Source organism: Styela clava, chromosome 7 (genome assembly GCF_964204865.1).
Source record: "Styela clava chromosome 7, kaStyClav1.hap1.2, whole genome shotgun sequence".
Taxonomy (NCBI): domain Eukaryota; kingdom Metazoa; phylum Chordata; class Ascidiacea; order Stolidobranchia; family Styelidae; genus Styela; species Styela clava.
Window position 1 is genome coordinate 14,960,453 of NC_135256.1, and position 24,806 is coordinate 14,985,258.

General features: G+C 37.6%; 2 protein-coding genes across 4 annotated transcripts; both read left to right on the forward strand.

The window, feature by feature from the left end:
* The first annotated feature begins 54 nt into the window (after positions 1-54).
* Positions 55-16,013, forward strand: LOC120328527 (arylsulfatase-like). The gene is made up of 7 exons (XM_039395044.2): positions 55-353; positions 2,334-2,483; positions 2,555-2,667; positions 6,051-6,267; positions 6,540-6,842; positions 14,718-14,891; positions 15,560-16,013. Exons 1-7 carry the CDS (start codon positions 56-58, stop codon positions 15,889-15,891), a joined length of 1,587 nt encoding a protein of 528 aa, XP_039250978.2. The 5' UTR covers position 55; the 3' UTR covers positions 15,892-16,013.
* A 1,757-nt stretch (positions 16,014-17,770) lies between these two features.
* LOC120328620 (heparan sulfate glucosamine 3-O-sulfotransferase 6-like) lies at positions 17,771-22,533 on the forward strand. Of its 3 annotated transcripts, none has more exons than XR_013477317.1 (6): positions 17,771-17,965; positions 18,694-18,752; positions 19,089-19,258; positions 19,680-19,848; positions 20,355-20,984; positions 21,054-22,533. XR_013477317.1 is itself a non-coding variant. In XM_039395150.2 (5 exons), exons 1-5 carry the CDS (start codon positions 17,842-17,844, stop codon positions 20,892-20,894), a joined length of 1,062 nt encoding a protein of 353 aa, XP_039251084.2. In that variant the 5' UTR covers positions 17,772-17,841; the 3' UTR covers positions 20,895-22,530. The 3 variants fall into 3 exon arrangements, 1 of the variants encoding a protein (XP_039251084.2); XR_013477318.1 differs by having other exon boundaries at positions 21,057-22,533; XM_039395150.2 differs by having other exon boundaries at positions 17,772-17,965; positions 20,355-22,530.
* Positions 22,534-24,806: the final 2,273 nt, after the last annotated feature.

The following is a 24,806-nucleotide window of genomic DNA, read 5'->3' on the forward strand; positions in this document are numbered from 1 at the left end:
TGGATTACTCAATAAATGTACTATTAATTAGCTTTGCATGTTGTAGATGTACAATATGAATACAAGAAATATTACGTTAGTTGTGCTTGCATCTTCGGTAGCAGCGTTTGCTGTTTTTGCGGGGTGGTATTTTGTCATATCTCCAGAAGTTACTTCAAGAGTTGCAAAAGGTGGACGGCCTAATTTTATTATCTTGCTCGCTGATGACGTGGGATATGCTGATTTTCAAACTTACGGACACCCGACACAAGAATGGACAGCAGTAGATAGAATGGTCGTAGAAGGAATCAAGTTAACAAATTTCCACAGATCGTCCACTACATGTTCACCCAGTAGAGCAGCAATTTTGACAGGTAAATCCTGGACGTAGATAATTGTTAATTGTGCGTTCATAATTTTCGGCGGTGCTCCAGAAGTATGCGCACCAGGATGTCGCACAACCTGAATCCTAACCGGTACACAATACTATGTTCAGGTTGTGCGCCATCTTGGTGCGCATACTCCCGGAGGTCCTTTTCGGCTCTATTGTACTTCCCTGTGCATGATTTTCTAAACGAGACCGAGTATTTTTCAATTGAAATATATATCATTATGAAACCAGCTATTGTTATATGTATTGCTGGAGAATGCAATAATCACGATTGCGCTTCGCTTTTTCAGAGTTAAAAGTCAAAGCCTATTTCAGGTTCAGCGATAAATTGTTTTTTACCCCGAGTTTTGTTGCGTTACTATTTTAAAATACATACTTGAGTTTTGTTTTGTTGCTATTTAATTTTCGTTTTTATGCGGCTCCTTACAACTTTGAGATTTAATACTTGCCTCTGACATTAAAAAAGGTTGAGAATCGCTGGTCTACACTGTAAAAAATTACGTTTAATTCAACGTGGTATATATAGTAGGCTATGTAAATTATATGCTGTTATAGTATGTAAATTATACGCAGGTTTAGTACGTAAATTATGCTCACTTTCTGCACGTGATTTTAATTAGTAATCTCTATGCCTTTTCACTAGCACATACATTTACTTTGTTATCAAACATGAAATCTACATTATAACGACTAGCAGCAATTTCACCGTGGAATGCTGTTAAAAATAGAGTCCTTTACATGCAAAATACACAGCGTTCCCAATATAATTTATAGAGGACAATATAACCTACAATTGGGAAAATATTGTGTATTTGATCATGAACAATCAACAATAAATAAACAAAAGGAAAATAATCTTGTATAAAGATAAAATAGATCTATTTACATGTAAGTTGTCATACGGGGTGACCCCCGAAAAAAACGGAACCCATAGATTTCCTAAATACTCTCGTGAAAATGAAGCCCAATATTTTATTTTGTTTATACCCGAACTTCTGTTTGTGCATGATTGTATCCAAAGTTTCAGGAATCTAAGACGTTTCGCTCAAAAGTTATGTTTTCTCTGGAATATGTTCCAAATCACCTCCTAGGCATAGGAGACAGAACTGTATCCGCTGCGCGAAATTGTCAATCACCCACTCAGTTTTCTGCTGATGTGCACTTTCTGCTGCCTATGGGTATGTCAATGACAAAAATATTGATTATACCTGTGTACAACACCTCCGAAAAAGTCTTTCTAAGAACGTTACACTCAGTATAGAGCGCAGCATGGGAAGTCATTTCCAAGCAATGCATAGCTGGTCCATATTGCTTTGAAGACGAAAACCAAGCGGTGATTATGGAACATTATGTGGCGATGCTGAGAAAGTGTTGGCATCATTTAGACGAGGTAGAAGGATTGATTGAGTTGATTAGTGGTTTCATCAAGACAGGGCGAACCACCACATATCAACTCACGCCCTTGACTGACTGAGGAAGCGATTTCAAAAACGGTAATCAGCAGGACGTGCGACGTCGCGTGAGCACCTCATTCATTGGACTTGAACACCTCAGAATTTTATCTGTGGAGATATCCGAAGGACAATGTGTATGTGTAAAAACTCATCTGCAAAGGGGCAAATTGTATGATCTACTCGCGGTTGTAATATGTAATAAAAAGAATTAGGCCATGGAAGTGCGCATTTGGCATTTCACACGCCAAGCATATTCCCAGTCATACGCAATATATTGATCATCTTGTACATGTATTCCCTCTCTGTTATATTGTTTCTTCCCCATGATCTTGTTGAATTTTGAGGCAAATAGACATGGGTAGGTATATAGCCTACATGGTTAGAACCAAACAATGTAGCTCTTAGAAAAAATTATAGAGATTGGGCTGAACAATGTCGTTTTCTTCTAACTGGTTGTGTATTTTTACTGTGAAATGACACGGCAGCAACAACTCTCTATTTCTTTCTAGGTCGTTATCCTATTCGAACCGGTGTGTTTGGCAAAGGACTTGTATTTGCATCAAGTTCATCGGGAGGATTGCGTCATGATGAAACAACTGTAGCCAAAGCTGTACAACACGGGGGGTATATCACCGGTATGAACGGGAAATGGCATCTGGGTACGTAAAAGCCGGTTTCACATAAAATAACTATTATATATACTTTGCTATAGTTTCCTACTCGTTAACAGGTAATAATGAAAAGACTGCTACAGATGGAGCGTACTTGCCCTATCATTATGGATTTGATTATGTCGGAACCACTTTACCCTATTCACAGATGTGGGAATGCGACCCCAAAAAGGTTAGGATTAGGATACTTCTTGTTATATAGCTGACTACCGAATGGGCTGGCATCAAGGCTGACTATTCTAAGTCCAGCTCTTTTTGACCTAAATGTATAAATACGTAAAACAAGTAATCCCGTATATTTCCTGTAACGTCCACAAAAGGGGCAGGGCCGGGGACTGATACATAACAGGGGGCCATCATATCCAAAACACCATTTGACTGGACCAGTTCTTAATGACAATGATCTTTGAACCGATCTGAAGAGTCGTCTAGTCTAGATATATAGAATTCGGTCGATATTTTACAGTGAGATGTTTGCATTTGTTTACTGATCAGTTTGCAATGTAGGCTACCTCCGATCGCTCTTGACCGAGTAACGATATCCACATTTCCATATTGACCAGGGGCGGCGCGTCAATAGGGCCAACCGGGGCAATGCCCCGGTTGTTTTTTCGGTATAATAAAAAATATTCGAAAAATCCCTCAATATCGGTTGCACAGACTGTCTACACTAGCCATATTCTCCCGACATGGTTCATTTTTCGCTCGCAAAGCCTTCGCCGAACGTCGACGGGGCGGCGCCGATTTTGCCCCGGTTGCTCATTGTATATCGTATTCTCTCTTTTATCTTCCACTCGCCGCGTTTGTCTCGTTTGTTTTCTGTTTCTTTTACTAAATCATCGGGGCCGATCCGGGCTAGACCCGAAATTATGACGACACAATGCCGACGTTTCTTACAACAACGTGTTGACATATTCACGCATTCCTTCTCGTTCGTTGGTTGCTTGAAGAGTTGATAGTTTCCTCGCCTTCGTTTTTGTCGCTTGTTTCGCTATTTGAATCAGTTAGAGACCTTTAGTCCATTTGCTTTCGATTTTCCACATTCCTTTTGAGCTCCTCACTTCTTTCCGGCTTCGCATTTCTTAGCCTTAGAACTCATAATGAATAAGGTTGATGCACTACTTCGCACTCCGTTTTCGCAGCTGCCGCTGGAACAAAAATCAGAGGTACAACGTCTTGGGCCTTATCAACCAAAAAATTGTTCACTGGAACAATCACATGACGGAGGAAAGCGTCGGCGTACATTATGCGCAGAAACTTGATATAAAAAACACGAATGATTGTGTTACAGCGCGGACAAAAATGCACTTTTTTTTTATTGCCTACTTTTTGCTACCGCCCGTGACTCACGTTGGTGTAAATTTGGTTTTAGAGATCTTAAACATCTTTCCGAGCGTGCCAGGGATCATCAATCTTCTATGGAGCATCTGGACAATGCAGTAAAATACCGAACATTCGGAAATGTTAATATTGCAGCACAGTTGGATGAAGGACGCGCGGTTTCTATTCGTCGGCACAACCTAAACGTCGAGAAAAACCGCCATGTTCTCGGTCGATTGATAGATGTTTTGAAGTTCATTGGTTGTCACGAGCTGTCCCTCCGTGGGCACGATGAACGGGCTGGCTCTTCTAATAGAGGGGTATTTTTGGATATGGTGGAATACACCTCATCCCTAGATACAGTATTGAGAGATCATCTTGATGCCGCAACTGTTTCGAAAGGGACATCTAAGGATATCCAAAATGATTTGCTCGACTCAATGTATAAAATTTATTTACAACATTTGGCTTTGGAAATTGAGAATTGCCAGTTCCCTTCGATTCAGTCTGACGAGACAACTGACATCACGTGCGTTTCCCAACTGGCTGTGATTTTTCGGTTTGTGAAAGATGGTAGCCTACCGAGAGATTTCACAGCTTTGTACCAATTGTTGATCGCACGGCTTGCGGGATATCGGCTGTACTGAAAGAAGTGTTACAGCCTTACAACGCGAAGTCAAAATTGATAGCTCAAACTTGTGACGGCGCGGCAGTCATGAGTGGGTCGAAACATGGTGTTCAAGTTTATATAAAAGAAGATTTTCCTCATGCGCATTTTTTACATTGTTATGCACACCAATTTAACCTCGTTATTAAAAATATGTGTCTTGATACCCCTCTCGTCCGTATATTTTTTGCAAATGTTTCGGGGTTTTCTTCATTTTTTTCCGTTTCGCCGAAGCGCTCTGACCTCCTTCGCCAGATATGTGGCCGCCGTCTCCCAGCTTGTGCACCAACACGTTGGAACTTCCAATCACGCGTGGTGCAGGGCGTGTCCGAAATTAGGTCTGAGCTCATTGAGTGTTTCAATGGCATTCAGAGCTCTCCGGTTTGTGACGAACGCTCTGTGAGGGAGGCGGCAGGTCTAAAGCGTCTGCTAGAAGATGATGAGTTTTTATTTTTTCTCGCTTTTTTCTCCACAATATTCTATCACGTGGATGTATTATACGGCGCATTGCAGTCAAGGCTAATGGATGGAGCGTCTGTGCAGTCGTGTATTTCAGACTTCTGCGATGCTGTATCTCGTATCCGGGAAACAATAAAATACGACGACACATGGAGTACTTCTTTACGCCGCGGGCAAACAACGCAGCGTTTGATTTTGTCTGTAAAGGAATGCTGTGACATTCTGGTGAATCAAATAGGCGATCGTCTGCGCACTGAACACCTTGCCGCGTTCTCTTTGATGAACCCCAAAAATTTTTCAAAATTTGCACGTCAATTACCCATCCATTTGTTGGCTACTGTCTCCAAATTTTACCCCATGATAAACGTGGGTAAATTGGAAAATGAATTGCGATGTATATACACCAATCAAACTTTTTTGAACATCACATCAACTTGCGCGCTCTATGGGTTCCTCATAGATAACACTCTAGTAACTACCTTTGCGGCGTCTGCAAAATTTCTGGACATCATTTTGACGACGCCTATTTCTTCCGCCGACGCACAGCGAACATTCAGCACGCTGAAGCGTATTAAAACGTATCTCAAAAACACAATGAGGCAAGATAGATTAAATTCCTTGGCTGTTTTATCCATTCACAGAGACGTTATTTCTGGGATGCATGACTTTAATCAGCGCGTTATTGAGCATTTTGCTTCCAAGAAACCGCGGCGTGTTGCATATATGTTCAAGCAGTAGAAGTCTAGCAGCATATATATCTATGAGTGAGCGACGCATGTCCTTATCTTTGCATTAACTTTCCTTTCTTCATAGTAACGTTTTAAACCTTTTTTTAGGTTTTGTCTGCTTTCCCGAAGTTTCTGTTAATATGTCATTGTATTTATCTGGGTAAATATTGCCTTTCCTTTTGAAAGAGGTTTCAAAATAAACTATGTCTATATTTATTAATCCCTTGACTTGGACCGGTTTTAAAGACACTTTCTTATCGTTAAAAATTGTCTTGGCCCCGCAGTAGCTTGCCCCGGTTGTCAAAATGACCACGCGCCGCCACTGATATTGACTAATGTCTATCGTAGGAATATATTGAAGTTTGATATCCGTTATTTTAGTACACAGTACCGCAGATGAAGGGATGTTTTCTATATCAAAATGATACAATTGTGGAACAACCAATCAACCTCAACACTCTGACAGGTAGACTGGTAAACGAGACAAAAGCATTCATCCGGGATAACAGGGATCAACCGTTTTTCTTTCTGCTCTCTTTTCCTCAAACTCATTCTGCAGTATTTGCCAGTACTGAATTTATTGGCAAATCAAAGAGAGGTATATAGCCACACTTGTCATGCCTCATCCGAAGAAGGGGCGTGAACGCACACATTCAGTGATCATTTTCATTAGTAAACACAAATTTTCACACAGGAATAATATTATTAATGACATAATGACATTTCGTTGTAAGTTATATCCGATTACCACAGCTGAGAAAAATGAAACAATCTGACAAACGATTATTACCACGTTGAACAATAATTAAAAAAATCTCTTTCAACTTAGGTGGCATCATTGTGAACAAGCAGTATTCTTTCTACCCACAGGTATATACGGGGATGCCATTAATGAAATGGGCTGGGGAATTGGAGAAGTTCTTGATTATTTAATTGAACTTGGGATTGAAAAGGACACGTTGGTAGTTTTTCTATCGGATCATGGACCTTTAAAAGACGGTTGCAAGAATGGTGGTTCCACAGGTTTTTTTCGTGGAGGGAAAACAACAACCTGGGAAGGAGGAATTCGTGTTCCCGCAGTGGCATGGTGGCCTGGAACTATTCCACGAAAAAGTGTCAGCGATGCGTTACTGAGCAATATGGATTTGTTTCCGACTATTTTGAAGCTTGCAGGTATAATAGTGTTTTTGAGGAATTATTTTTATCTACTCAATTACTAAATCTTGGTGATTTGTAAGGTATAGAGTTCAGCTCAAGATTTTCGAGTTTTGCGCTGCAGTTCTACCATATGAGACGACCACGTCTATAACTCTGTTTTATTCTGTTTGCCCATATTTATTCTTACCACTTGAGTCACTAGTGAGCAGCTGTGTAACATTTTCTTTCTGCTGGTTTGTCAGACTGCCGGCAGTGTAGATATTTCCTCTGTGTATTAGGTTATTATTATAGTGTTTTAATGCCGTAAATCTATGTAATTCTTGTTGTAAAATGATATTAGTAGTACAGGTTTACTATTTCTCCAGTTTGGCATAGCTCTGTTCACTAGTTAGCTTGTATTTAACACTTCCGTAACTAGTCTATCTTCGCAGTTTATTTCCTGTGTGATTTCCGTTTTCTATGCGTATTTCCATGTATATTACGTGTTTGTCGATAAGATAGGATTTGTGTTGTATCTTTAGTGTCATACTAGTTATTCTTATGTATATCTAGGTATGTTTTACCCGGTTTTTAGTATCCCATTATAAGTAAATAGTTCATGACTGTGACGTCATAGACCAATTCCGTATCTTGTGTTACGTATGTATCCTACGGTATTTGTACTGTGTTTTTCATGTTTTTATTTGTTTATTGTATTTCTTATTGGAGTATTTGGTTGTATTAAGTTCTCACAGGTGTATAATTAATCTAGTTAGTTAACTTAGTTACTCTGCTGTATTTGGAACCGCAAGAAGATTACTTTGTTGTAATCGACATCTATAGCAATTACAACGTCCAAGAAGCTGGCAGAAAGAACCTGAGTGGTGATATTAATTTTGGTACGCCACATATACGAATTTTTGGCGAGCACACGCCAGGATATATTATTCGAAACAGGGACTATTAAGACTAAGCCGATTAGGTAGGCTAGTCTGTGACGGATAATATTTGGATAATATTGGACAGATAATTGCCGATATTTTTTTTTACTACTGCGTTTGCCTGATATTTTGGAAAAATGGTTAAGAGAAGAAAGATTGTACCGGCACCAAAGGAAGCAAAGGAGAATGAACTTTTGCATCTGCAAATACAGGTATTGAAAGCGAAACTTAAAGATTCCGAGGAAATGCAAGAGGATATGGACAGCCGTTTGCAGCTGATGGACAGTCGTATAGAACAGATTGGAACCCAGTTAGAATCGGTTGAACTCCAGAATTCAAAAATGGGCTCGCAAATTTTCAGCATGCTGCAAGATATTTCTGGCAAGATAGAAACAGGAAGGGTTGCTGATCCCGAGGAAACCCAGCCCATGTCACATGAACCAGATGTCAGTCTGATCACTTCAACACCAGCAGCGGTTGTTCCTAAATTACTACCTATTCTCAAGGATGATGAAATTTCAGATTTTGGATCTGAAGATGGACAGCCAGAAGGAAAGCGGAACGCATTCTCACAGACAATAGAAGTAAAATTTTTGGAGGAAGCTCACGTGAGTAATTTTGTACCTGTGGTCCCTTTTCTGAGTACTAATGGTAAAGAGGGCCCTAATACTGTCAAAAAACAACCCAGGGCTAATCCGAAAATGGTTTCAGTGGCTACACAATCAGCTCCCCCAGTGAGTTCTAGCAGTGTCGCAAATGCCAACGTTAGCAATAGTGTTCTCAATAACACAGCCAATGCTACGATGATGGTGAGAAATGCCAAAAGGCCTATGTATTTCGATGGGTCAACTGTCATGGCGTGGCCTAGTTATTTATGTCATTTTCAATTGGTTTCTAGTTATAATCAGTGGAATGATGACACTGCAGGGTTAGAATTGGCTACTTGCATGACAGGACAGGCTCTTAATGTGTTGAAAGGTTTACCCGAAATGAAACGTACTAGCTATCGTGATATTGTGACTCATTTTAATCATTTCTTTAAACCTGCTGGAAATGAGAGTTCATACCGTACTACATTTCACTGTCGTAGGATTAAGCCAAATGAAGCGCCACGGGATTATGGTAACAAGTTGAAAGAGCTTGTTATTCTGGCTTACCCAAATCTTGATATTGCTGGTCAGGATGATATTTTGAAATCGCAGTTTCTCGCCGGTTTAACCGATGAAAGCATGATCAAACATGTTACCATGCAACAGCCTGATAATTTTGAAAGTGCTTTGTCTCTTGCAACACTGTATTACTCTGTCGATACTAACCACTCTGAGAGGAAAGACGTTTCCAAACCGCGTATTGCGGCAGTGAAACAGAGTAATCCTGGTAATGCAGCTAACCAGCAAAACGACTTATCTTTCGAAGGCAGTATTGGCGAGCGCATTTTATCAAAACTGGATGAGATACTAGGACATGTGGCGCCACGCTCTAACAACAATCGCAACTTTGCTGGTACACCACGCAACCCGTGTCCTCGATGTGGTAAACATGGTCATTGGGGTAGGGATTGCAGGGCATGTTTTAATTGCAAGCAGACTGGTCATCTTAAACGGGATTGTCCACATCTCCAGAATCCTGTTGATCCTGCAACATCTGCTTCTTCTTCGACCGCAAATTTAAACGACACTCAGCGGACTTGAGGTCCTCAGTGTCCGCTGAATTATTACTTGATGACGGACCAACAAACCAGAATATAGACCTGAATATTTGTTCATTACAATATGACAATAGTTGGCATGCGAAGGTACTTGTAAACAATCAACCGTTCAATTTTCTTGTAGATAGTGGTGCTATGACTACTCTTATTGACATTTCCATCTTTGAGGCTATAGGTGGGAAGGAAGCACAATTGGCACCGCTCGAAGAATCTCTTGTTGCAGTGGGAGGGCATGATTTATCACCACTGGGTACATTGGAGGTTGATTTATCGATTGATTTGTTTGTATCACGACGCACTGTGATTGTTGCCAACTTAGGCATGACTAATGGTATTTTAGGCATGGATTATCTCCGAGAACATGACTGTGTTCTTTACTTATCATCGGGACACATGATGATAGGGGGTCATGAAATCAAACTGTTTACTGAAAAGTCTGTACCGTGTTGTCGTGTAACTGTTCGAGAAGATATTACTATACCGCCATATTCTAAGGTTGTTATCCCTGCACAACTTAGTCGCCCTTGGCCGAAAAGCATTGTGTCTGATGTTGCAGCTTTTGTTGAACCGCTGAATTCTTCTTTCCTTGCTGATGGCGTTCAGCTGATTTCTTCTGTGGTGGATCCTGGAAAGTCTACTGTTCCGATTCTAGCGATCAACCAAAAAGGCAGACAACTTAAGATCAGGGCTGGATCTTTGATTGGTATTGCACATCCTCAGCTAGTAGCACAGATTCAAGTTGACGAATCCGATATTCGGGTTATAGCTTCTGAATTACCAGAACATCTACATGACATGGTGAATTCCGCCGATGATCTAACCCCGAGTCAACGTGAACAGTTGGTCAATTTGATTTGTGAATTTCATGATGTATTTGTAGGGCCAGATGGTGAACTAGGCCGTACTTCAGCAGCAAAGCATAGGATCATCACAACCACACCACAGCCGATTCGGCAGGCTCCTCGTCGAATGGGGTGGGCGCGTAGGAAGATGGCCGAAGAAGCTGTTGATAATATGCTGGCTCAGGGTGTCATAGAACCCAGCGATTCCCCATATTCTTCTCCCATTGTCCTAGTTCCCAAAAAGGATGGTTCTACCAGATTTTGCGTGGATTTTAGATTGCTTAATGACGTCACATACAAGGACGCATATCCCTTGCCGCGTATTGAGGATATCATTGAGTCCTTAAACGGAGCCCAATGGTTCTCAACTCTTGATCTCGCAAGCGGATATTGGCAAGTGGAGGTTGATCCTGCAGACCGTGAAAAGACAGCATTCAGCATCCCTGGCCGTGGACATTTTCACTTTGTGGTGATGCCATTTGGTTTAGCGAATGCCCCCGCAACATTCGAACGGATGATGGACAATATCCTTGGTGATCTCCTGTGGAACGGGTGTTTCAATTTTCTTGATGATGTTTTGGCTCATGGTAGTGATTTCTCAATAGCACTCTCAAATCTCCGGGAAGTTTTTATAAGACTTCGCCGTGCCGGTTTACGCTTGAAGCCCTCGAAATGTAAACTTTTCCGTCGGAGCACCTCTTATCTTGGTTATCTTATTTCATCTGAAGGTGTCTGTTGCGACCCTGGAAATGTTGCGGCTATCAAAGAATGGAAAACTCCCAACACTGTTAGTGATATTCGTAGTTTTCTTGGTACAGCGAACTACTACCGGAAGTTTGTTCAGGATTATTCAACAATTGCTGGACCTCTTATTCGATTGACCAGGAAGAATATTCCATTTGTATGGAGTAATGAATGTCAAAAGGCTTTTGAGACGTTGAAACATTATCTGACATCTGCCCCAATTCTTAGCTTTCCGAGAACAATCGGCGAATTTGTAATGGATACTGATGCCAGTGGTTTTGGAATTAGTGCAGTGTTATCTCAAGTTCAGGACGACCATGAACGTGTACTTTCTTATGCCAGTAAGACTATGTCCAAGTCTCAACGTAGATACTGTGCTACACACCGGGAACTATTAGCTGTGGTGTGGGCTGTTCGTCACTTCAGTCATTTTCTTCTCGGGAGACCGTTCAGAATTCGCACAGATCATGCTGCTCTGAAATGGTTGATCAATTTTCGTGAACCTCAAGGAATGTTAGCAAGATGGATATTAACACTTGGCGCTCATGACTTTAAGATTGAACACAGACCTGGCGTGAAACATGGCAATGCTGATGGATTGTCACGCCAAGTTCGCAAATGCGAACGAGAAGATTGTTCTGATTGTGGTACCAATGGTGATGTGGCTGTGAGCAATGTTATTGTAAGTGCAATATCAAAACAGCCCGGTCAATCATCGTCAGACGGTTCCGATTGTAATTGGCTAGATACCTACACAGATGAGCAAATTAAATCTTGGCAAAGTGAAGATCCAGATATTTCTGCTGTTTTGAAATGGAAACAACTTTCTGCTCAGAAACCTGATATTCAAGAATACATGCCTGAATCAACAGTGACCAAACGTTTAATGTCGCAGTGGGACTTGATTTTTGTAGATAATGGACTTCTCTATCGTCGTTGGATTCCTGATTGTAAATCGGAGGAATCGCATATCCAATTGGTTGTTCCATCAAATTTGAGGCAGGACTTGTTTCATAAGCTCCATTCTTTGCGCACTGCAGGTCATCTTGGTGCCAATCGAACTTTCAAGAGTATAAGGCGCAGATTTTATTGGTCTGGTTTCAAAAGGGACATTCTTAAATGGTGCAAATTTTGCAAGTCTTGTGCTTCGACCAAGATGCTTTACGGAAGAAGACAGGGAGATTTGAAACAACTTATATCTGGAGCTCCTATGGAAAGGATTGCCATTGATTTTCTTGGACCATTGCCTGTAACTGAAAATGGAAATGAACACATTTTGGTTTTGTCGGACTATTTCTCTAAATGGGTGGAATGTTTTGCTTTACCAAATCAGCGAGCTGACACCACTGCTGATGCATTGGTTACTCAATTCTTTTCGAGATTTGGGGTACCAAGAATTCTCCACTCAGATCAAGGAAGAGACTTTGAATCAAAATTATTTTCAGAAATGTGTCAATTGTACGGGATTCAAAAGACTCGAACAACTCCATATCATCCTCGTTCAGATGGACAAGTTGAACGTTTCAACAGGACCATACAGCAGATGTTGAAAGCTTTTGTAAATGAGAATCGAAATGATTGGGACGATCATCTCCCATATCTTTGTATGGCATATCGCTCCACCGTACATGATAGTACAGGATATTCACCGAACAAGTTAATGCTTGGACGAGAAATCGAGATGCCTGTTGATGTTATGTTTGGCAAACCAGAGTCATCAACTCATCCTTGTTACACTGAATTTGTCGAATGGTTTTCCTGTGCAACTGAAAAAGCTTTTCTTCATGCTAGGCAACATCTAAATGCTGCTGCAACCAGACAAAAGCGAAATTTTGATCTGGGTGTTAAACCATTTACTTTCCAGAGAGATGAATTGGTGTGGTATTATTATCCACCTAAGCATCGCAAGCTGAGTATTCCTTGGATTGGACCTTATCGAATTGTGGACTGTTTACCTAATCACTTGTATAGGATTCAGAAGAATTCGGGAACACGTTCTCGAATTGTGCATGTTGACAAACTGAGACCTTACCTTCATGAAGATGAAGAAGACAATGATATTGAATTAACTGGATTTGACATTTTACCTGATGTGGAACCTATTATGGAAAATAATGAGCAGGTTGCTCATGATATTTTTGTAGAATTACCTTTCTCTTCAAGGCCAGACACTGTACCAGAAGAAGTTACAATTGATGCGAACTCTGATAATGGCCAACGTACTAGGCGAAGGCCTAGATATTTGGATGATTACATTTAATTTGACTGTGATAGTGCTTTTATCATGTTTTTAACAATTCATTGTTTTGATTTTAGATAGACATTTCATTTGAGTGTACAGTTCTTTACAGTTTCTTCACATTTTTATGGTTTTTCAATTTTGAAGATGGAAAATTTCTTTGTAATTTCCCATCTGAAAAAGGGGGGAGTAATGAGACGACCACGTCTATAACTCTGTTTTATTCTGTTTGCCCATATTTATTCTTACCACTTGAGTCACTAGTGAGCAGCTGTGTAACATTTTCTTTCTGCTGGTTTGTCAGACTGCCGGCAGTGTAGATATTTCCTCTGTGTATTAGGTTATTATTATAGTGTTTTAATGCCGTAAATCTATGTAATTCTTGTTGTAAAATGATATTAGTAGTACAGGTTTACTATTTCTCCAGTTTGGCATAGCTCTGTTCACTAGTTAGCTTGTATTTAACACTTCCGTAACTAGTCTATCTTCGCAGTTTATTTCCTGTGTGATTTCCGTTTTCTATGCGTATTTCCATGTATATTACGTGTTTGTCGATAAGATAGGATTTGTGTTGTATCTTTAGTGTCATACTAGTTATTCTTATGTATATCTAGGTATGTTTTACCCGGTTTTTAGTATCCCATTATAAGTAAATAGTTCATGACTGTGACGTCATAGACCAATTCCGTATCTTGTGTTACGTATGTATCCTACGGTATTTGTACTGTGTTTTTCATGTTTTTATTTGTTTATTGTATTTCTTATTGGAGTATTTGGTTGTATTAAGTTCTCACAGGTGTATAATTAATCTAGTTAGTTAACTTAGTTACTCTGCTGTATTTGGAACCGCAAGAAGATTACTTTGTTGTAATCGACATCTATAGCAATTACAACGTCCAAGAAGCTGGCAGAAAGAACCTGAGTGGTGATATTAATTTTGGTACGCCACACATATTTAAATCCAATTTTCCGACGATTTGAACAGGGACGTGTCTAGAGGGGGGCCATAGTGGCGGTCGCCCCATCGTGGTTAAGCTTGACAAGCCCCTGGATTTGAATGACAGTAATCAATATTTAAAATTTGTAGACATTCCGCTATTATATATAAATTAAAATCACAGAATGAATATACAATCAATCATACATGTAAAAAAATGCATATCCGTTGAATGTTTATCCGAATATATATATATATATATATATACCTCAATTATATATACTCAAATAACAACATTTTATTGTGAATTATGAATAATGGTTAGAAGTCAAGATCATCGAATATAAATTCAAACCACAGAACGTTAACTCAGATGATATACCCTACTCACTTACTGATTTAATAAAAGAAATATATTGATCTCACTCTCTTTCTACATCGTGGTTACATTCTACGTCTTGACTGGCGACAAATTTGAAACATTTCTGTAATATTTCTAGGTGTGTCCTCGAAATTCAAACAGTTGTCTGTTGATGGAAGGGATATCAGCGGAATTTTGAAAAGTGAAAATGGCAAGTCTCCACATGAAGTGCTGTTTTATTATCACGGGGATTTATTGACTGCTGTTCGTTATGATCGATATAAAATTCACTATCGCACGATGTCACTTATGAGTAAGTTTTATTATGATATTTGCGCTATATTAATTCAATAGTTTTACTTCATTTTTTTGCGCACCGATAACACAAATCTAGCAGCCGAACTGAATGACCCCTTCATATAACCCTACGATGTGTGTATGGAATGAGTAGTTGAAAGTTTTTATGATCTATTTGAGTAACAAAATGTAACTAGCCTTCTTATCCTTCGACTGTTCCGCAAGACTTGGAATTCATAATGATGTAGATATTCATCGACGGGTGTCAATAGGCACAGCTATATATTATTGATAATGCCCGTGGATTCTGATAATTGTGGGATCAAATATATTCCGTTTAAATAATCATAAGTTTAAATGTACGTGGGTGAAAATGTGCTTGGATGCGATTATCGTGGATGCGAGTACATCGGCCCAAATGCCATGAGTGCACATGTCTATCAGTACAAATATCCATGGTTGCCAATGTCGTAGTGTAATTTCTCAAGGTTGCAAACAACTGCGGGTGGGATTTTCCATGGGTAAAATCTGTATACTGGTACTGAAATTCGCGAGTGCAAATGTCCTTTCGTGCAAAAGTATGTAAGTTCAAATTTTTTCCGGTGCGGTTTACAGAACGCAAATGTACGCGGGTACAAACAAAGACAGTGGAAACCCATGCAATATTTTCATTTTATTTTGTAGAAGACGTCATGGATGGGCTCAAAGAAGATCGCTGTTTTTACGGTTCTTTTTCCATGTTACAACAACTTTTCAGCTTCGAAAGTAGAGGAACGGAGCATGATCCTCCTTTGATATTCGATCTTGATGCTGATCCAGAAGAGCTCGTTTCATTGGATACAACAACTCCGGAATTAAATAATTTACTTGAAACAGTGAAAGATCTATTACAATCCCACAAACTATCGATTGTGTCAGTAGAATCAGAGATTGATAAGCCAGGCGTGAAGCAGTTACATCCCTGCTGTAACCCGCCTACATGCACATGCAACTATAATGAGGAAGTATTAAAATAGTGGATTATGAGTGTTATTTTGTCTGAACGCCTGAAAAACATTAACAAGGTCTCACATTTTAATAAATGAAGACAAAACAAGCAAGCTTCACACTGATTCACTAACTAATATATATATATATAGATATACAGAGATTCTTCTTTTTGACTGAGACTGCTTACAACTCAACATAGTCAAGAGAAGATCAATCATATAGTAGTCGCGTAAATTCAGCACGAAAAATTTATCTAAAAATACGATCGTCTACATCGGGGGTCGGCAACCTACGGCCCACGGGCCAGATCCGGCCCACGGAATAAAATAATCCGGCCCGCGGCGCTTCACTGAATTATAGCGACCAAACGGCGGTTCTGACGATGAATTAATTTTGTAATCCAGCGCAGAAAAGTTGATGCTGAGTGCAGAGGTTCAGTGGCGCAGAAAATATTCGAATAAAGCTTCTTGGGATGCAACGAGGAAATAAAATTCATATTCTATTCGAGAGACGTATCACTGCTTGATTTTTATAAAAAGTATCTTCTTGGAGGTAATCTCTATTTAAATTTGACAAACCATGCGAAAAAATCCACATTGAATTTTGGAAGTACATACGCGCCTAAAATATTTTCGAAAATGAACATTACAAAGAACAATCTGAGAACTCGGATTAAGGATATATGATATATGTAAAAGAGCGAGGGTGTACATCTCAAACGAACAAAACGATGGTCGTCATTAGGTCATACAACATGTGGATAAGACGTTGTTTAACTTTACATGATGTCATGTGTTTCCGGTTTCATCTCATACGACAGCTTTGAAGGATCCCCTTCTGCAGTCCACGCTATTCACAAATAATGTGTTCATTCAATGATATGGGAAAGCTATATCCATTCCCGACATGAATGGAAAGTTCACCTTTTGATTTTAACTTTTCAAGCTAGACTAGGTTACTAATACAGCGTTGTCTACATAAATTAATTTCACCACTGTTACCATCTAAAAGTCATCATGTTTTTATCACGCTTAGGTATGAGTTTGTTGAAGAATATGCAAAAAGCATAGATATTACTGTCTGCCATTTCAGAAAGTGTGATTTTTGATATTCAATCCAAACATGTTCGAAAGTTTCAAAACAGTCGTATAGGGGGAGCTTATCCCAGCGATTTTACGCTGCAAGTAGGCGCAACACATAGAACAGTAGTACGAGATCTTATGGCACGCAGAATAATATTATGACAAATAATTTATGCTATAAATCAGGTCGTTTTGAAAAGAGGATCAGAAAACGACTGTATGAAATCATAAAAGTGCAGTACTTTTCTATTCAATAAAATCCGAAATCTTTACATCCCTTTTTTCCAATATACAGGGTGGCCCAAAAGTAGGTATACAGTTATTAAACTATTTTATATGCTTTGAAGCTACTTGCAGTTTACTTTATGTTACTTGTTAAGTACCACAAAAATTGCTTATTTTTTAGATAATAAATCTAGTGTGAATTTTACATTAGTTTTCTAGCTGCTTGGAAGGTAATAAAAAATAAATAAAATAACGGTTTACCTACTCAAAGATTGTCAATTTGTTTTATGAATTTATTTCAAGTTGCAGAAATTGAAGATTGCATGTTTAGATGATTTGAATAATGAGTATGAAAACAAAATTTTAGGTCATCCATACATGAATGCAAAAATGCCAACTTATTAAAAATCTTTTCTGGCGACGACGAACTATTAGCATACCCGTATATATGATCCAAGCAATTCTATTACCACTGTTCCCGCACGTATAGTGAGATCTCCTGTAGATGTCTGTATACACTTGTCATATACAACTATAGTATTGATCAATTAATTTCATGTATATATCGACATCTATGAAGTATCACGATTCGTGTAATCAATTAAAAACTGATGTTAAATGAAGATACTTCAAGAATGAAGCCAACTAAGTTACTAGCGCATTGTCAATATGAAAAAAGGATATATACTGAAGCTCGGACTTGCTTTCTTGTTAGCAATTTTCATTTTTCTAAATTGCAGAAAATTGGATATATCTACCCCAAACTACCATGGATTACTAGGACAGGCTGAAGGTATTCGTTTTATTTATTTTATTCACTTAAAGTCAGGCGTTAGTAGGACATTATACTTACTAGGAAGATATTTTTTGCTTTCAGTTTACGGTTTCAGTTTGAGGCTTTACACTAGTATCGGAAATTAAATCGATTGAAATTCAACCTAATGTAGGATAGTCATTACGACGTCTTAATCATGTGAACTGGTTCTCTGGACCTGGTCCTTTTACTAGTCTAGAAAACTAGATTGGATGAAAAAATAAATAAGGCAGTGGTGTATTTGCATATATCTCCTTTTCGTCTTACTTTTATGGCAATTAATGCCTTATGCTCTTTCTAACGGCACTCATTTATGTTTGCATTATAAGATACTTCTCTGTATTGAGTTCTTTACTTGATGTTTTTCCATCTCCTATCATCGTCTTCAATATAACCCATCGCTGATTTATAATGCAGTAGCCTACTCGTTACTCGTCCGACCACTCAAAGCCTTCTAAATATAGTAACTTACACCATTTTTATGGTAACAGATTGTCATACATGTTCTATTCTGTAACTTCACGAAATAGTTTCAATAGTTTTACGAATTTTTTATTGTGAATTGCAACAATCTGGAAAATAATAAACATTCAGCAATGTCGTTTCCTCAATTTTTCAGTAGAATAATAAGTTTGTGATCGGCAATAACATTTTGTCACTATTTTTAATTAAAATCAAAATACCTTTATATATATTATTTTTTACAGAAAACCATGAAATTAGAAAAAGAGAATGGGTCGAAGCCCTAAATAAAACAATGCAGAGTGTAAGAACTTTATTACTGCATGAATAAGCATATAAATTAGTCACCAACAAAGATAATATGGAAATATATATTTTCTATATCTCTGTAAATCTCATCAGTCTGGCGATAGAAAAGAATAGTTGTATCTACAGAAATTAATAATATTATATTCCAGACTCTTTAGCACCACGCTGCGGAAAACTTCCCTTTCGAGTACGCTTGTATCTAAAATCGTATTCAATTGTTTCAACAAAAATGAATTGCGCAATTATACACATTATATTATCCAAACAATTTCTCACCAAAATTCAAAAGAAATGTACAGAGCTAATTTTTCTAATGAAATTATTCTTATAGGTTGGCAATAGAAAGCACCGTCTTCCCGATGTTATTGGAATCGGTGTACAGAAGTGCGGAACTGCCGCAGTTAATCTGTTTTTGAATCTACATCCACATATACGCGCACTCCAAGGTGAAGGGCAGTTTTTTGCAAAAGACTTGGAAAAGATGGGATTGAACTACTACAAGTAAAGGACATTATGTAGATATACATACAGTATAAATTTTGAGTTTTTTCGTGTGCATGCCAAATTTTATATTCTATGCTAAATCGCCGTACGCATGCACATGATCAGGAATCTAAATCTGGGATATATATAACATATGCGTCTCTAATGCTTAATTCTTACTCTTTCAGATCTTCCCGCTTTTCTCCAATCATAGTCCATGTTGGTTAAGAATGGAAATAGATCAAAGACTAAGTTTATTTTAGCCTCAGTGGCTATCGGATTCATATATCACGATTAGTTGTGTTTTCCTCCAGATTAAATCTCTTTTCGATCGTTATTGCTAACTAATAGCTTCTATAGATTGGATTTCTATACAATTCGTGATGGCTTTGAATGTTCAAATATAACAAATAAATCATATATACTTATTTGCATTTAGGAACATGCTTCCCGCTGCAGCCGATCATGAGATAGTAATGGAAAAATCACCATCGTATTTCTGGAGGTACGGCATAGCGAAAAAAATGCATAAAATTATGCCGGATTTGAAGATAATTGTGATACTATGCAATCCAATTCAACGAGCTCTCTCAAGTTTTGCTATGGAGGTAACATTGTACCTGTTCAATTCAATTGGTTTTCCATGCATATTTTATTCAGATTTTTTGAGTGAAACATAAAAAAAATAGTATTCGACTAACGGCGCATTGAAGGAAAATTAAAGAAAAATATTAGATAGAAAGAAATAACATTCATTCTTTGAAATTGAAGCATGTCGGATTTTTTATATTCTAAAAATTTCTTAAAATTTCTCGGTAGAAGTTGAAATCATATAATGAACGAAAATAAAGTTTTGGTAGCTCCAATGTATTTGTAGTTAAACTTTTGTTATGACTGGCGTGGAAGTATGATATTTTATTTCATATATCGAAAAAAATAGAAACACTAAAATCACGATTAAATTATATTTGAGCATTATTGGAAAGGAAGTGGACCTATGATTTATGACCTATGATTTATTACTGGTATTCCAAGCACTTGCTAAAGTCGCATGCTCATAAATTCTTAGTGTTTATTATACTTTATAATACTGTAGCCAATTTTCTGTTGACAGCAAACTTATAAAAGAATGACTCCGACCACGTTTGATGCGTTTGTCGAAGGCCAGTTAGTTAGACCAACAGACAACAAACACAATTTGGAGCGATTGAATAGTAATAATAATGAGTGGAAAAAACTTATTGATGATGGAAAATATTTGAGGCCGATAAAAAAATGGTTGGAAGAATTTCGAGGTTCTATGTACATAATCAATGGAGATGAATTTATAAACGACCCTGCCACAGTGATAGAAGATTTGCAAGATTTTTTTAAAATTCCAAAACTCATACGCCGTGAAGATTTTATTCGTAGCAAAGTTACTGGAATGTTCTGTGTTAATCGTTGGTGGAGAAAAGAAATTTCGATAAATCAAGCTTTATTTAAATCAAATTCAACAGTTTATTGTTTAAAGTCAAACAAAGGAAGGACGCGCTCAAAAGCGGCTTTGCCTGAATTTACTATGTCCAATTATACTAGAAATTTACTTACAAACTATTTTCAACCTCACAACAAAAAGCTATATAATTTGTTAGGAAGAAGATTGAATTGGTGACTATACTTCGTATAAAACCAAAACTTTCATCAAAAAACATTTTCTACAAACGACTAATGACGAGGTTTCGAGACTCCATGCACCACCAAGGTAAATCACGTGCCTTATCGAATTAAAAATAGTATTATAAGTATGTCAGGTATATTATTTGTCTTCTAGCAGTACTGCAAATTTGGAGAATTTTACTAAAGATGGATGCCAAATGACAATTTTTTTCAAATTCCAAGGCCATTTCGACTTTGATATTTTAGTGTATAAGCAACTCGACTGTTACTGTGAATGAGACGGACCCGAATTACAACACATTACATGGACTATGTATGGTTTTGCATGGAACGTTTTTAAATCCAAATGAAATCTGTGACTCTGGCTCTGCTACCCGCTGACAAAACAAATACTATCTAACTAAAATGCTAAATAAATGCTTGGCTATACTGCCGAATCATATGTGAAGGATAGTTTCAAGAAGTATGAGTAGTCAAAGGAACGGGAGATTTTTAATGAGTTTCCATGGTGAAGTCAGGATAATATACACTACATGTCCTACAAATTTGATATTTAAATTTAATTTTTGTACATTTGCTCATTTTGATTGATCAAAATTTACCAGACTCATAGTAAATTTTGGCATTATTCAATTTTCACTATTGTGAAGAAAATTGTATATATTTAACGTGCCAATATATGTTAATAAATGCAACATTTTTCATTTTATCACTCTCATAATTTATTACGAAAGGGGTGGGTGTCGCTTTGTTTTGAATTTCAAAGAATCGAAGCACCAAAGTATCCTCAGAGTGAATGATATATGTCGTTTCCTCTGCTGGTCAATCATTCTTCTGCGTCGTAGTCTAATTTTTGTCGTTTTTTCTTGATGCACTGAGATGGAAACTTTTGGACTTTTATGTATATCCACGTATTGTCAAGTGATATTGATAATAAATGATTCTCAATCGTATTTGATATCAAATGGAATCTATTTGTACATATGTGATGGTGGATGCCATCGATTTGGTAAAAACAAGTTTCTAACAAAACAACTGAACACATTGACATATATACGTAAAACTGATTTCACCTTTCCAGTATATTCGTTTTCACTGTGGCGTACACCGCATTCAAAACTGGTTGCCATTTGACGCACTGGTCGTCTGTGCATGGAATGTTTGCATACCCATTTAATTGCTCTGCATTTAATTTTTAATTTGAATCATGTGTTTGTGGCTGTACTTTGAGTCCTTGTTAAAAATTTATCACTAGGATAATAGTACTAGTTTTACTTGAGCCTGCATCTGTGAACAGAATAAAATTTCTTTCAACCCAAGCGTCCGGTACATAATAATTGCATCGTGCTGCGCTCGGTGGCATCAGCAAGGCGTGGGATATTAATTAACTACGTTCAAAGTGTCCGTTGTTAGTTCATAGATTGAAGTCTTTCATTTGGGTGCCCAAAGCATAGGGCACTGATGGGTAAGTTAAAAATCGCTGTAAAACGTTGATCAATATCACTGTTTCTACTATTTTAATCCAGTCGACCGATCAACATAAACAGTACGTTTGTTCCGTGCACAGCCAATTTATATGCAATAATAAATGCATCATCATTTAGGACAATACCTTAAGTCAATAATATGTATATATTCGTAAGTGCTAGGGGAGATCGACTCTATGACGTTTTAATGTGATGCGGTTCATAGCCCCGCAATGTACGACAACATTTCCTTGAAATCCTATATATGCACCGATTCTATTTTCCGTATTGTATTCTAGTCTTCTAATTCTATCTTAAAGCAAGGTTCGCTTAATATTTACGAAAAACATGCACAGAATAATAATACTGACTTTAACATGATAAAATCTGAGAGAATTTCGTCTACAATATTTTTTTACGAGACACGTAGTGGACCTATAGTTTTTTTTTATTTTTTATTATGTTGTTGTTAGCATTTTTGTTAGGTGGTTAAAGAATGTATGTTTCGCTAGAGAGTAACCTTTTATTATTTCTAAATTTCCTGTGGGATTCGTTTTTCTATCTGAAGTTTTGTGTGGTGACGTCAACAAAATTAAAATTAATTGTAGCGGTTCCGCGACCTCATGTCAACGGATCTCGTGCTTGGCGTACGTCGCTTAGCGAAAGTCGGAAGTTTTTTTTATAGGTTACGGTAGACTACGGTACCGGGTATGATAATGCAGAAGTGACTTGGACCATTTGGTATTTCAATTCACGTTAATACTGGAAGCATGAGTCATCGTCACCCATGAAATTGATGGTAAAATATTTCGTTTTATACGTCGTGTCCTTATATTTGACCATGCTCTCTTGTTTTTTTCGTCACTCAGTCTGAAATTGTTTCTAAATTGATTCAAAAATCAAATTATTCATTCTACAAATATCCATTCGGTTTTAAAATTGCGTTAAACCACACGCAGTTTTTTGATGATGAAGCAGGTGCGGCATACGGAACTAAAATAACAAATAATATTTATAAGAAAGCAAAGAAATTGTTGTTATTTTATGTTGCGAATACTTGATTTAACGATTTGTCAAATTAAGGAGTTGAAAGATTGAAATTTTCCATCTCAATTGGGCCATTTCTATGGATCAACTCCGACACATAGTATTTTCGGTGATTTCTTTCTTGTAAATAGATATAATTACTTAAAAAAAACAAATAGTTTTATTGAATTTGCCAAAGTAACCTACTCTCTTTCATGATGGGGTTCATTTTAATTACGTTTCAAAATTTGACCGTCAACGAAGCGCACTCAAAAACAAGCAATTGCTGCACGTTATTTTTTCTTAAATACATATTGCTGAATAACATGAGTCATGCCAAGTCAATAAATATACATATTGTTTGTTTCTTCACTTCAAAAAATTCTGGTGATGCTGGTCAGGCATTATTATAATTTGATTAGCGCAGGTGGTAGGTGGTAAGCACATAATCGTGTTAAGAGTATAGGTCTCCACATGTCGTTGGAGTACAGTATATTAAAAGTGTAAAACAAATTCTAATTTATGAACTAATTCCTTATATTACTAAGTTTTCTTAGTAGAATTATGAAATATCATATCTAATACTTCCGCAACATGTGCGATCGTAGTTTCATATTTCTTCAGTGTTGTTCATTGTTGTTTTTACTTCAATTACTTGTTTGTTTTGCCAATCGTTTACGAAGATAGGGAAAGCGATAATGATGTATAAGGTCATAGGGTTAAAATTAGGAGTTACATTTACGCAATTGGATAATGCAACAGGTGCAAATGCAAGTTCTAAAAGTAATATGAATTCTCCGATGTGGAATCAACTGCGAAATTACGGAATTTGAAATACATTTTACCAAACTCTGTTACCCCGATCAATTTCAAAAATGTGATTTGTAATTCGATCGAATAAAAAAATTAATGCTTACTGGTGCAGAGTTGTCAGGCGAATTCAGTATCATGGGGTTGTGACTTGGGCTTGTGTTAGAACAAGATTCATACAAAGATATATATCCACCGTTGCAATAATACTGCCCTTCTTGTCCATTTACTCAAATCAAAGTACTAACGTTTTTTCGAAATATCATGAGCTTTTTAGAGTTCTCGCTGCGGCCTTTGGAACCGTTCCGAATTTACATGACAATATACACAGTATCTCATGTTTCAGCTTTTTTTCGCACGCGGTCCTAACATGTTCATACACCTTGATCATACATATTTCTAGTTTAGCAAGTTATTTGAAATCCAAATAAATTTGTTTCCTGGATTGAATGCCTTTGAATATGATTTTAATTCAATCATATTTCGCCATTTTGTTGAAAATGTCATTAAATTATATTTAAAAACGAATATATATCTGTGGCTGCCGCAATTGTTCACCGCACTGATTGTTCGTTCTTGCCACAGTTATGAATGATCGATTTATT